Here is a 13,733-nt window from a genome sequence, read left to right as displayed (position 1 = left end):
ATCGCTCTCATACTGATTCTGTCTGAAGACGGTGCCAGGATTTAATTACATCCTAATGAGTGGGAAAACGGTTCAAGGTCACAGGAGAGAATGTGCAAAATATGGGAAAGGGCACCCACACATGGATGTAAGCCCACCGCAGAGGCAGAGTATCGTGTGTGTGTGTGTGTGTGTGTGTGTGTGTGTGTGTACAAAACGAAGAAGTAGCAGCACCTCTGTTCCATCTGAAAACAAACGTTTTCTACAAAGCAGTGTATCTTGGACATTTTTTCTGGTCACGAAATATTCCTTTACAGATGTCCTCTGGTTCTAAGTGATTTATCCTTGGCTTTATTTATTTTTTAAGAGGGGAAGAGAGGGAGAAAGAGAGGGAGACAAACATCAATGTGTGGTTGCCTCTCGGGCGCCCCCCACTGGGGACCTGGACCACAACCCCAGCCTGTGCCGTGACTGGGAATTGAACCGGCGACCCTTTGGTTCTCAGGCAAGTGGTCAGCCACTGAGCCACACCAGCCAGGGCTCTTCTTGTCTTTTATTGATGCTGCTGCTAGGACATAGTCATAACATAACAGTTCTTTGATTATAGTAATAACTTTGGAGCATTTGCCTCTGGGTAAATAAATAAAAGTGTAGGGTTAGTGGAAAATCTCATCTCTGGGGGACATTTTTTTTTGTGACTGTCAAACAGTGTACACATGTCCTCATTGAGAAATGACGATAGGTAGGAAAGAAAACAACCGGGCTGGAACCACTGCTCATATTTTTCTGTAACTGGGGCCAGACTGTAAATGCCTCAGTTGATTCCGTCACACTGTCACTGGCCAAGAGAGTCCCCAGCAGCCCTGTCTGTATTGGCTAACCCCAGATTGCCGCATCCAGGGCAATCTGGCCTCTGAGCCGGTTTTCCAAAGGGCTCGACGCAGATAGAAATGTGTGCATTACAACTCCCATCTTCATCTGACCGGCGATTTGGAACTAGAAACAAACTCTGTTCACACGTGAGGAGAGGAGCTGTCCTGGAGAAAGACGGGGCTGGGGCCTAGATGTCAGGGTTGAGGGCCTGTTCAGAGGGGGCCGTTTGGAGCAGATGTGGTCGCTCCTGCTGTGCCCTGGTGCCCAGTCTGCCTGGCAACGGGGTCCCGGGGACCTGTGCCCGCAGCAGAGCGTGGCTGGAGGCAGCCTCAGTGTAGACAGACACCAGGCGTGAGGCATGCGTTCTTGCGTCCCTGCAGAAGGAGGGCTGCTTTCAGGGAGTGTGAGAGCACATTTCACCGCGGGGTACGTTGTTCAGAGACAAGCCCCATCGCACTGGCACCAGCACCCCCGTGCCAGGGCCTCTTCCATCAGCGCGCACCGAGCTCGGCCTCCCCCTGCAAGGCGCGGCCTCCCTGCTGGCACGCACCTGCCGCCCGCCTCTGCCTGCAGTACCGCCACCCGCCAGCTCGCCGGTCCGCTCCGCAGTTCCGCTGTGAAAGGTCATTCAAGGGCAAGCCGGATCTTGTTATTTGGCGGCAGTCTCCCCTCTTCCCAGACAGCGAGCACGGGTTAGACAGTCCAAGCGTAAGGCGGGCCCCCGACAGAGCACTGCCGCTTAGAGCTACGTTTTTAACTCTTTTGGGGAGAGAACCGGGGTTCATAGAACGCGCGCGGCCATGTCGAAGTTAAATCACGAAAGGCAACGGTACCGATCATTTTCTCTTCAGTTTCCTGACGGGCTTTGACCCCCAGATGATGACTTGCCCTGGCAGACTTGTTTTTAGAGGGGCGCCTCCAGGGATGCTATCGGCCCGCAATAATTTTTAAATTTCTGTTTGAGGCCACACGATGGGGACATGGGGACATGGTGGCTTTAAGTCACGGTGGAAGGATTCTTTTTTTTTTTCTTCTTCTTTCTCTAGTGTTTTTCGTCCATCACAGCCCCAGTCTCCTCACATCAGCCTCATGAAGGTGCCTGGAATCAAAACTGGGTCAGGCAAGAAAATAGATACCACTCACCCATGAAGCCCTGTCCCAGAGGCGGGACAGCGTCCCCTGGACCTGGAAAGGCATGGTGCCCCGGAACCCAGCAAGGCGCTGGGCCGACCATGGTGTCCCCAGGTGTCCCAAGGAGGACACGTGCGCCCTCCGGGGATGGTGCTGTTCTTCACGGGCTCTGTGCGTGCCGCCTGCACGGTCAGCTGTCCAAGGGCACCCACTGTGGTGCCTTTGGGCAAGGTCACTGCCTCCGCCCACCCTTGAGGAGGCCGTGTGTGGTCGCTCTTTGGGGAAATGCACAGGCGTGGAATGACCCAATAACCAGGTTAGCCCACACGGCTGCCCCCACGTCCGGCGGCCGTTACTGTCCTTCATGTGGAAATGACAGAGCCAAGTCACGTAGCAAGCCCTGCCATCTCGGCTAGGCAGGGTGGCGCGCACTGGTGGAGAGCGGGCTGCCTGGCTTGGAGCACGCAGCCCCCCGAGAGCCCCCCCAACCCCCTTCTACCCCAGCTCTGCGGCCAGCACAGGTGTCCCGAGCTCCCCGTCATCCATCCAGGAAAACCGCTCTTTGCAGAGAGGTGCAGGCCAGGCCAGCTTCTTCTCCCTGATGTAGGAGGCGGTAACAATGTTCTGCTGGGAGACTGAGCACAGAGGGCAGGCCCCTGCCCTGGGCCCAGGGTGCGTTATTAGAGGTCAGGGTCGCTCTTGCCGTGCGTGCGTGCGTGTGTGTGTGTGTGCGTGTGTGTGTGTGATTCCCAGTATCGCCAAACACCATGCTCTGGACATGGCAGGTACTCTGCCATCTGTTGTCTGTTTGCACTTCATTTTCCTGGAGCACAGAGAGACTAGGACGGCCCTGGCCTGTGCGGCTCGGGGGGGGGGGGGGGGCGGCAGCTGGAGCAGGGTCCTGCTTGGAGTCAGTGGTTCTGGGTTTCATCCCTGGTCTGGGCGTGTACGGAAGGCAGCCCATCAATGTCTCCCTCTGCCCCCTGCCTCTGTCTGTAACGCCAGTAAACATGTTCTTGGGTGAAGATTAAAAATAAAGCAGAGTTACGGGAGGAGTCCAATCTGCGGGCACAGGAAATAGATAGTAGCGTGGGAGCCTGGGGTTGGGGGAGGGGTGAGAAGTGAGGGTTGAGTGGGGACAGAGTTTCTGTTTGAGAAGGTTCTGCAGGCGATGACGGTGGCAGCTGTACAAGACTGGGAATGTACGGCTAAGATTAATACCCCTAATACCCGAGATGCTCACTTAAACATGCTTACGATAGTCGATGTTACAAGTATATACAGTATCATTATGGCACCAATTAATTCTTTGGCGGTAAGTTCCGCCACGGGTACAAATGCCCGGAATCCTAAGACAGGGTCCGTGAACAGAGGTCCCTGACGGCCTGCAGGGTTTTCAGTGGGAGCCGTGACCGGAAGGGGGCCTGGCTCTTCTCGGCTGTGGCTGCCGGGCGGGCGAGTACTGGAGTTTCGGAGCGCAGGGCCGTACCTGGGCATCAGCTGGCTGCTCTGTGGGTCAGCCTGTTCCCATGCTCGCCAGGGTCACTGGGAAGAAAGCCAGCATCTTCCTGGCTGCCTCAGCCCCAGATGATCTTGCAGTCCCCACCGTCCCTTCAGCCCCAAGTCCCCCTCCCGTCCAGGCCCTGGAAGCCTCAGGCAGACCGGTGCAGTGAGTTTCTCTCGGGGAGGGGGAATGGGGGTGTGGATTCTCTCCACATCCTTGCTTCAGCTTCTGAGACCTGGCCTCTTCCTAGAAGGAGGTCAAGTTTATCTTGGGTTGGCCAAAGAGTCCATGCGGTTCTTCCTGTAAAATAAAAGGCACACTTTTCATTCCCACCAATAACGTTATTGATTGGGATATTTTGAGTAGGTTGCCTGTCTCCCATGAGGTGGAACGTTGATTGTTCTCAGTGAACGTCTCGATTGGATCGCTCTCCGCTTCAGCTGGGCAACCTGACCGTGGAGCACCATCCAGCGAGAAATGCAGCACGAAACCTCGCAAACCACTCCTGACACGTTCCATCAGTCACAGCACCTTCTTCCTGTACCGCACAAATCTTTTTTCTTGGCATTTCAGTTGCGTTTTTAACTTTCTTGAAATTATAAAACAACAAACAGATGCTGAAAACACTGCATATTTTCTTCTATCTTCAATATTAAAATGGCTACACAAAAACTCACTGATCTTGATAAGTTGTTTTTTTTTTAATTCACGCTGATGTAACAGTTGTGACAATGCAATCGAACAAAGTTGTTTTGAAGGAAGTGAAAGATACACTAAGCGCTACTAGTCCCATCATACGGGAACACAAAGGAACTTTTGGCCAACCCGATACATAGTTGCCTAGCCGCTCACGATTTTGTTTCTCCTCGGTGCTGTGTACACACGACTGTGAGCTTGTCAGTTAAACTCTTGGGAGTGAAGGGTGTCAAGTTCACATGCCTGCTGGTCTACTCAGGAACCCCCTTCTGTTTAGAGCACTGAGAGTCGAAGCCAAGTGCGTCTGTCTCAGGCAGCACGATTCTACTCGTGGTTGTTATCAAGTACACGGCCGTCATAACACACATGCAATTTTTACCGAACAAAAAGTTGGCTTGATTTCATTTTCTCTCGCCCCTGAGTGTATCTGCGCCAGCCTGGTGTGGAACCTGACCCCACGCCAGGCTTATAAAACACACCAGCATTTCTTATTTTTGGCATCGTTTCCCTGGGGTATTGGAGTTTTAGGTAAATAATTATGAGAGTTTCGTGTAACACGCGGTCACACAGCATAACCTGAATCAGACGTGTGTTTGCTTCGTGGGAATAACATCCTGGGTGGGTTTTTTGTGTGTGTGATTGTTTCTGATCTTCTCAAAGAGAATGCAGAAGAACATACGTGTTGAGCCGTGTTTGAAGAGTGTCTCCGTTTTTTCCCCCCGCCCTTCCCACAGAGGGTGCCTCCTGCTTCGTGAAGACCTCGTCGCCGCCGCGAGGTGAGGCTAAGATGAGCATAACGAGTGACGAGGTGAACTTTCTGGTGTATCGGTACCTCCAGGAGTCAGGTAAGAGGGACGTGTATCTGTCCGCGGCAGAGTCGCCGGGTCGCACGTGGGGCGTGGCGACCGAGCGTGGGCGGACAAGCCAGGCTGGAGGCCAAAGCCTGGAGCGTAGAAGGGGGCAGCCGCAGGTTCGGGGACCGTCCCGTTCCTGGGGCAGCGTGAAGGGATGTATGGTCGGATCTGAGGGGTCTCCTTGGAAAGGAGGCGGGAGCGGTTGTGCCGGAGGTGGACTTGGCTGCAGTGAGGTGGTGCTTTTGGGCATCTCGCGAGTGTTGATGGGCTGGTGTGTCGATATGAACCCCTTAGACGGGGGACGTCTGATGCCCTCAACTTCCGTACGCCCCCTAAACGGAGGGCCCACGCATTTCTTTGAGCATGCGACTAGGACGAAGAGTTTCCTCCCTGGTGAGGAACATACAGGCCGGCCAAGGGCACCTTCCCTGTACTCAGACTGCACCTGGTGTTTAGCAGGTGCTGACCTCAGGGGCAGCGAAGGGGGCTGAGGGGTTCACCGGGCTGCAGCCCGGCTTCGTCACAGATGAACAGGATTCCTCACGGGAGTCCCCCCAGACATCGCCGAGCCTTGGTTTCCCCTTTATACAACATGGGGGGGGGGCTGCTTCCAGCAGCCTCACGCCACTTTACAGAACTGCTTGTGGGTGCTTGTTTATTAACCTTTTGATTAACTTCTAAAGGGGATGCTCCTTTTTCACTGGTAAATCTTTTACAAGATGTCACTGGAGATGTGCAAAATGGCATCACCTGACTTAAAGTCATCTGTTCCCAGTGCCATGGGGTCCCTGTGTCCAGCTGCCCCTTCTGCCTGCCCGCAGGGGGGCCCAAATCCTGGGCTTGGTGGGGCTCATCGGCGTGGACGTACCCCACAAGGGCGGTTCCCGGAGCAACCCTGAGTCCTGGCGCATGGTCCCCGGGCTGCTGCCATGAAGAAAGAAGCCCGGGCTGGGCTGGTTACCGGCCTTCCTTGTCTCCTAGTTCTTGAGGACAAAAGTCTGACATCGAGGTGGGGCAGGCTTGGTTTTTCCTGGGGAGGGGTCTGTTCCAGGCCCCGCCCCCCAGCTCCACTGGAGTCTGTTCCAGGCCCCGCCCCCAGCTTCACTGGAGTCTGTTCCAGGCCCCGCCCCCGCCCCCCAGCTTCGCTGGAGTCTGTTCCAGGCTCCGCCCCCCAGCTTCGTTGGTTTCCTTGGCGTGTAGAGGCGTCCCCCCCCCCCAACCTGCGCCTTTGTCTTCCCGTGGCTGTGCGGATGCCTGCCCGCGTGTATCAGATTTCACCCTCGTGAGGGAAGGCAGTCTTGGTGGAGTCTCCTCGGACTCCAGTGCGACCGTGGTAACTAATCACACCCGCAGTGACGCTTTTTAAATAAAGTCGCATTCCGAGGGGGCCCGGGAGAGGACTTCACCCACAGGCATTTGAGGGTGGAGGACACAGTCCAGCCCAGAGCAGTGACTTCCCTGCCAGTTTACGCCTTGGACACTCGGTGTCATAGTGTGTGCGTTCTACAACTTGTGTTTGCAACAAGAGACCTGTTTTCAGGTCCTGCTTCCCAAAGGCACAGATGCTGGGACTTCGGGGGAAGCAGCGTTAGCCCTGAGCACCGCCCCTCTCCGGCGGGGGTGGTGGGGGGCAGCATGGTAGCCAGACCAACAGTCCCAGCTCTGAGCTTTGGACAAGTCCTTTTCTCCGACGCAGCCTCGCCTTGTGGGCCGAAAGCAGTTTTCCTGGGCCAAGGGGTGAGATCGTTCGGGCACGTGGCGTGTTGTGAATGAACAAACCCCCATGCCTGCCCCAGCCCGGGTCTCGGTCACCCCGGCCCCCGGTGGGCGTCATCCCGGAGAGCGCTTGTCCTTCCTGCAGAGAGATTAGGTCGTTCCGGTGAGCTGTGGCCGGAACGTAGTAGGAGACACGGATACACAAACCAAATGGTAAACCTGGGAAACGACTCCTGCCGCTCGCAGCCCGTAACCTGGAAGCTGGCAGCAGTGGCTCAGCTGGACCACAGGGGTGCACCTCCCTGTCCCGGAGCCCGTCCCTGGCCCCGGTGTCTGCACATGACGACCCCACGCACCACACCTTTTCCCCTGTGCGAGCAGATTGCTAGGGAGACTGTCGTTCCCGAGTTTGTGGACATCAGGACACATGAAGGGTGAGGTCGAACATCTCTGTGGGGCGTGGTGGCCACAGGTGCTGGGTCCCACGGGCCCAGGACGGCAGGGATGCTGGCAGCCTCTTCGCATTGTCAGGGGAACCTCCCCCCTCCCCCAGAAAGCCCAGCCGTCTGCACTTGGCGCCTTTCTGTCTCCTTTTGTGGACAGTCTGTGTAACCTGGCAACTGGCGGAGAGGCGGCAATGCACAGAATCTCCCCCGGGCTGGTTTCTATAGCAGGTCTTCCTTCCCAGGCCAGCTGTAGGTGGCTCAGAGTGCTGGGGAGGTAAACTCCCACGAGGGGGGGGTATGAAGAGATCAGAGCACCCGCGGCACCTTCTTCTTAGTCTGCCACGGTGACTCTCTTTGCCAGCTTAGAAAAAGCCAGCTCATCTCTCTTGGTCATGGTTCCCCGCGGAGCCCTGTGTTGCCTCCTGTTCACCCATGTCTCACGCAAAATCAGTCCCACGCAGCAGCAGGTGACGCGTTCCTCACTGCTGCCAGGCAGGTGCTGTTCCCTGGAGGGGCTGGCAGGTTCTGGGTGGCTGAGTCTCAGCTCGATCCTTGCATTCTGTGTAGAAGATGAGGGGAGGGGTCTGGGGAGGGAGGGAGAAGGAGGGAAGGCTGTAGTTCGTTTCTTTTTCTTTAAGACTTTACTTATTTAGTTTTACGGGGGGGGGGGGACCAGTGTGTGGTTGCCTCTTGCACACCCCCAGCTAGGGACTTGGCCCACAACCCAGGTATGTGTCCTGACTGGGAATTGAACCAATGACCCTTTGCTTCACAGGTTGGCACTCAATCCACTGAGCCATGCCAGCTGAGGCCGTAGTTCATTCTTTATTGCTCAGTTGTGCTTCAGTTTAAGGATGCATTGGGGGCGGGGGGGGGGGAATACAGAGCAGTTGGCTGTTTTCCTGTCGAAGAACATCAGAGTGACTTCCAGATTTTGATGACTTCAGCTAAAGGTGTCAGGAGCATTTGTGTACATGGGTTTTGGGTCACCCTCCAGGAGCAGGGTTACTGGGACGGGTGTCGGTGGGCTGTCCCTTTATCAGAGGCCTCCACGGCCTTTCCCTTGTCACTGGACCACATGGCCCCTCATTTCTCTAGGGTTTCTTAAACTGAATGTATTGGGTTACGCTGGTTAGTAAAATTAGAGAGGTTTCAGGGGCGCGACATTTCAGCCTGTCCTCTGTATATCATATCGTGTATTCACGGGCCCAACTCGAGTCTTTTATCGCCGCTTACCCCCCCACTCTCCACTCTGCCACCTCCCCCCAGTTCCTTAGTGCTCTTCTGGGTTTGGCTCGAGAGGCTGAGCTGGTTTCTGCTCGTGGCAGAGGACACGAAGGAAGGAGTTGAAAAGACACGGCCCCCGCAGACAGGCGAAGGCTTCCACCTCTGCGTGGGCTTTCCTGGGACCCTCACTGGACCCGCCCGGTCACAGTGCCCTGGTCTGTAGGGCGGGCGCCAAGTCTCGGAGCATCGGCCCAGACACCCAGGCACTGAAGTCCACACGAGCCCGGGGAAGAGGCCGGCCCCGCGCCGGGTTCTGTGGCTGCCTTCAGCAACCGGCAGGCGCCGAACCAATCCCGCGTGACGGCCGTGACGCTGGCTTCACGGCGAAAGAGAAACTCGGGGCAGAAAGGGACTTTCACTGATGTTTTCTCGGGGTTGAGTGTCCTATCAGGCTGCACGTGTGTCCGAGAAGCCTGCCGTTCGAAACGTGGCTGGTAGCAGGAGGGGCTCACCCTAACCGTGGGCGGTGAAAACGCATTCGCCACGGATCACTGGTGGTCAGGGCGCTGAGCGCCTTCCTTCCTCATGAGGATCGAAAGACCTTGGAGCGTGACTGAAGACTCCTCCTAGCTGCGATTTATTTCCTGGCGTGTCAGATGCGTGGTCAAGGGGCCAGTGTATTGCACGTGAACATCCCCATATGTGCATCGTGAACACAGGAGCGGCGGCGGGTTTCAGAACTGACCGTCCTCCTGCCTCCCATGGGAGCTGTTTTTCTCAACACGCGTAGCTCCGTGGTATTTGGCGAGTTTCCTTGGATTGACAGCATGTGGACGTAGTTACAGCTCTGTGCTGTATATCATCCTTCCAACAAGGAGGAGGAGGAAATCTCACGTACCCAGCCCTTCGAGATCTAAAGTGCAGCTTAGCAGACGTTTCTCATTCATTGCAAGGGGCCTCGGTGACCCCCAGAAAAAAAAACCCAAACCAGCCACGGAGACTTGCTCACCATTTGGCACAACCTGTGCCCTGTGCCACACCTCTGAGTTTCCAGCGTGGCCGGAGGGAGACTTTGGAGGCATTTTGTGCCCACGGCCAAGCCCAGGCACAGAGCTGTGGGGCTGTTCTGTACTTTCAACGCACCGAGCTTTGACTTTCCGGAAAGATGGCCCGGCAGTGTCCAAGCCCTCATGTCAGCTCGGCCGCTGCTGCGCCAGGCGGGAAGGAGGCCTGTTTGGATTGAAAACAGCCAGGCTGCAGTGGGTGAGGTACTGACGTCCCGTGAGACTGGGGAGAGAGGGTCATGGGGGTGGTCCGTGTTTTCCAAAAGCCACGGCTACTGCCAAGCTGTTTTGTTTTGGGGTTCCCCCCCCCACTTCCTCAAATCAGCCAAAAAGAGTTCCTGGCCATTTCTTCATTTTTGTTTTAGACTCTCATGTAATTTTAATTCTCCTAAAAATAGCAGCACAGCCATGGACATTTCTGTTGGTTCCCGACAGCATGAAGGTCAGCCAGCAGAAAGCCAACTCCCGTACTTTTTTCTGCTAAGTGACGTCTGAACGGCCTTATTTCTTCACCCTTTGTCTTCTGATTCCTGCCGCTGCAGAACTCACATGGACCTGAACAGCGAGCAAACTGCAGTCCCTGTTTTTACTGAATTTTGCCGGGTATTTTTGCCCCCCTCCAGGAAGGCGGTCGGTCGTGTGCCAAAGCACCGTCGGGCAGATCATAAAATAGCTGGGAGTAGCAGATTTTTAATCTGCTGACTTTTTTTCCCTTCCAGCAAGAAGGTTAGATAACCAGGAAATGGGTGTGACTCTTAATATTTGAGAATAATTGCATCTTCCAAAATAATTAAGCGGCTTTGCGCACTGCACTCCTGGCAGCTGGCAGACAAATGACCCAGTCGGCTCCGCTGTGTTTCCTAGGACCGCGGAACACCTTCTTATGCAACCCACGTCTCCTGGGATTCGGGAAGTCATTTTCATGGTTCAGCTCTCTTCATTTAGACAAAAGTTCGGGGCTTATTGTTCGGCTGAGTCTCTAAAAATAGACTCGGGCTGCACAAGGCTCTTTTACATTTGCTAATGGGTATCCCTGTTTGAAAAGACAGTCGTTATAAAACGGCGAGGTGTGCATTTCTTTGACGTCACGGTTAGTTAGCCTTTGCTTTGGAGGTAATGCAGGAAGATATTACTTTCAGTAAATAGTAACTAAGGCAGACCCCAGTAGTCTGTCCATATTACTGGAGGGCAGAACTACCTTTAAAATCTTAGAAACAGTCATGGCTCACGTCCTAATAGTTCCCAGTAGCTACAGGCAATGCGTTTTTGGTGGTGTCGCGGGGGCGTCCCTACCTTAAGGGTTTATACTTTGCTAGAATTGCTAGAAAGATTCACGGGACTCAGCAGCTGTTACACTCACAGGTTGTTCCAGCAAGAAGATACTATGTTATAATGGACAGCCCTTGACTGCCTAGTAGCAGTAGACTTGAAAGTTGTAGCGAAAGTTGACTTGCAGTGTAGCAAAGAGAGTGGATCTTAAATGTTCTCACCACTCAAAAGGTAACGTTGTGAGGCGATGGGGCGTTAACTCACCTTTACTGTGGCAGTCCTTCCGCGGCAGGGCCATGCATCAAATCAGCTGGTCCAGCTACACGTACACAGTGTTGTGTGCAGATTGTTTCTCGGTAAAGCCGGCCCCCTGGGGGTGGGGTGCGGTGAGGGATACAGGTTACATCAGCAAAGGGGAAGGGTGCTCAGGGCAGTGTGCAGTGCAAAGCACACACGCGCTCACAGGTGTCCCCTCCCCGTGGAGTTACCTGCAAGTAAGTGCTTGCCCCTTCCAGCATCGATGTACCGTGTACAGTGTCGCTAAGCACACGAGCTTTGGCCACCCAGGATTTTACTGGGGGTCAGTCACGGGGCCTGCAGCCCCTGCTGAGGGGAGCAATAGAACAGCTAAGGGAGGGTGTGGCTGTCCCCACTGCTCAGCGGCTGCCCCAGTTCACTCTGGGCTGTGGTTGTGCATTCGTGTGTGTCTTGTATACTTCAGTATGAAAAAATAACTTTAGCCCTGGCCAGTGTGGCTCAGTTGATTGCAGCGTCCTCCCAAAACCTAAAGGTCGCCGGTTCAATTCCCGGTCGGGGCACGTACCTAGACGGTAGGTTCGAGCATTGGTCTGGGCACTTATGGGAGGCAGCTTGTCAGTGCTTCTGTCTCGCACCGGTGCTTCTCTCTCTTCTCCTGTCTCTAAAAGCCATGAAAAAATGTCCCGGGGGGGGGGGGGATAAAAATAAATTTTTTTTAACTTTTAAAATGTAGGGGTTTGTAAGTAGCTGGAGGGTGAGGCGCCTGGGCCCTTCACGCAGACAGACGAAAACACCCCGTAGCTAGCCTTGCAGCATCAATCATTCACGTGTGTCCACCAAGTGGGCTTATCACGTTCCCACTGCAGAGTGCAGCCCACGGGCGGCTGGCCCTCAGCTCACGCTCCCCTGCATACATAGCAGCAGGTACAAACCTGTGCTCAGTGTGACTTGTTGCGGCACAGACACCCTTGTTAGGGTGCCGTTGCAAACCAGCTCTTCCTTTGAGAAGGCTGTTCTCGCCCTGGCCACTTGGCTTGGTTAGTTGGAGCACTGTCGTGGATACAAAACGTTCCAGGTTCAATCCCCAGTCAGGGAAGCAACAGATGGATGTCTCTCTCTCTCTCTCTCTCTCCCCCATTCTCTCCTCCCCTCTCTCCCTCCCTCCCTTCCCCTCTCTCCTTTCCTCTTCCTCTAAAATCAGTAAACATATCCTTGGGTGAGGACTTAAAAAGAAAAAGAGCATTTTCCTAAAGCGTCCCCTGGTTGCGTTATAACCATTGTGAATAATAAAATGGAAATGCAGTGGAGACGCAGCTCTCTCTCCTAAACGCGACACACCCCAGCCAGGCGGATTGGACTACCCGGTTCCCCAAATCTTCTCTGTTCTCACTTCTGTGTGTGTGTGTGTGGAAGCGAAGAGTCAAGGTTTCCCACTCCCCTGCATGTTAATTTGTTAGGAGGGGGGAGGAGAAGGAAACTCACTTGAGTGTTTCGAAGTTGCGGTTGTTTAAATACGGGCCTTGTTTAGCAGAGCCAAGTAATTTCCACTGGTGCGAACATCAGAAAAAGGTCCGCTTCTGCTGAAGATCCTTTCAAGGGTTAGGCAGTCGCCTGCTACTTCAGACGTTGGTGGTAAGACATCATCTAAGATGGTTGGGGCTTCCTTTCTTAGCTGAGACAGCCACCCACCCCAGGGCCTGTTTTCAAAGGTCATACATTGTTTCCATGTAGGACCAGCCGGCTCTGAAAGTGGAACGTGACCTTACACGTCTGTGGCCTTGCAGTATTTCACTTTCTGACAGTTTTATCCTCTCCGTCATCGTCCTCCCTCCCAGGTGTCTCTGTCCCTTCTTATATGCCACTGTCCCGAAGGGGATGTCCTCCTCTCGGCCTCCCACACCCGGGTCTGCACAATCAGCACGGGGCGCCCCTGCCTCTCCTTCGCCCTCTGCCCCCCTATTTTGGGGGGGGAGCGTATGTCCCAATCGTCCTTAATAGAAGCCCACACTTAACCACCCATCGCTGTTTTGGAGACACTGACACTCCCTCCAAAGAAAAGCTCGCTGTGCTCTTTAATCTTCCGTGTGAGAACGTCGGGGTCACGTTCAAATACTTCTCTTTCTGTAGCGTTTCCTGGCAGCCTCTATTTTGAGGCTTCTCATTCTAGTGCTTCTGTTGGCCAGGTGGTCCCCCAGGTCTTGTCCCTTCGGGCCCCTTTCCTGTGACTTTGTTGTGGACACAGTGTGGCGGGCAGGTCCCTGAACCAGGTGGTTTCCCCTAACACGGACGACGCGCCCCGAGACCTTCATAACTGCTCGTACCGATGAGCCTATTGGGGCGACATGGGTTTTGCTCTGTGGCGTTGTGCGGGGAGTCACAGAGGGCATCGGCCTTGTCTGAGTGAGGGCTTGCCCTGTGCCGGGCACGATCCCTGGTACTCTGCAGGTAAAACTGGTGACCCTCGGAAGGAGGGGCAGCAACCCAAGGCCGTGAGATGGTGCCCACCTGCCCTGGTCCCACCGCCAGGGCGTCACGGAGCCAGGAGTTGGAACAGGCCGTCTGCTTCCAGAATCTTCCTGTTGTAAATGCTTTTACTCTTGTCCCTGTGGATGTGGTGAAATGGCTGGTTTGGGGGTCAGCGTTATGCCGGCCTCCGAAAACACACTGGGGACCCCATCTGTGCCAGCCCAGGTCTCTGCCCTTGGTCGGGAGGCAG

The 13,733-nt window shown here is 54.8% G+C and overlaps 1 protein-coding gene across 9 annotated transcripts in view; it reads left to right on the top strand.

Moving 5' to 3' along the window:
* Positions 1 to 13,733, top strand: part of TBL1X (transducin beta like 1 X-linked) — a 124,300-nt gene that overhangs the window by 86,947 nt on the left and 23,620 nt on the right. For all 9 annotated transcript variants that reach the window (XM_037157572.2, XM_037157570.2, XM_037157574.2 and 6 more), the window contains one exon: positions 4,918 to 5,028. In XM_037157572.2, the coding sequence (XP_037013467.1) occupies positions 4,971 to 5,028 (58 nt within the window). In that variant the 5' untranslated portion in view covers positions 4,918 to 4,970. The remainder of the gene's footprint in view (positions 1 to 4,917; positions 5,029 to 13,733) is intronic.

The sequence above is a fragment of the Artibeus jamaicensis genome, unplaced genomic scaffold (genome assembly GCF_021234435.1).
Source record: "Artibeus jamaicensis isolate MK-2021 breed Jamaican fruit bat unplaced genomic scaffold, CSHL_Jam_final contig_859, whole genome shotgun sequence".
Taxonomy (NCBI): Eukaryota; Metazoa; Chordata; class Mammalia; order Chiroptera; family Phyllostomidae; genus Artibeus; species Artibeus jamaicensis.
This window is presented reverse-complemented; position numbering and strand designations above follow the sequence as displayed.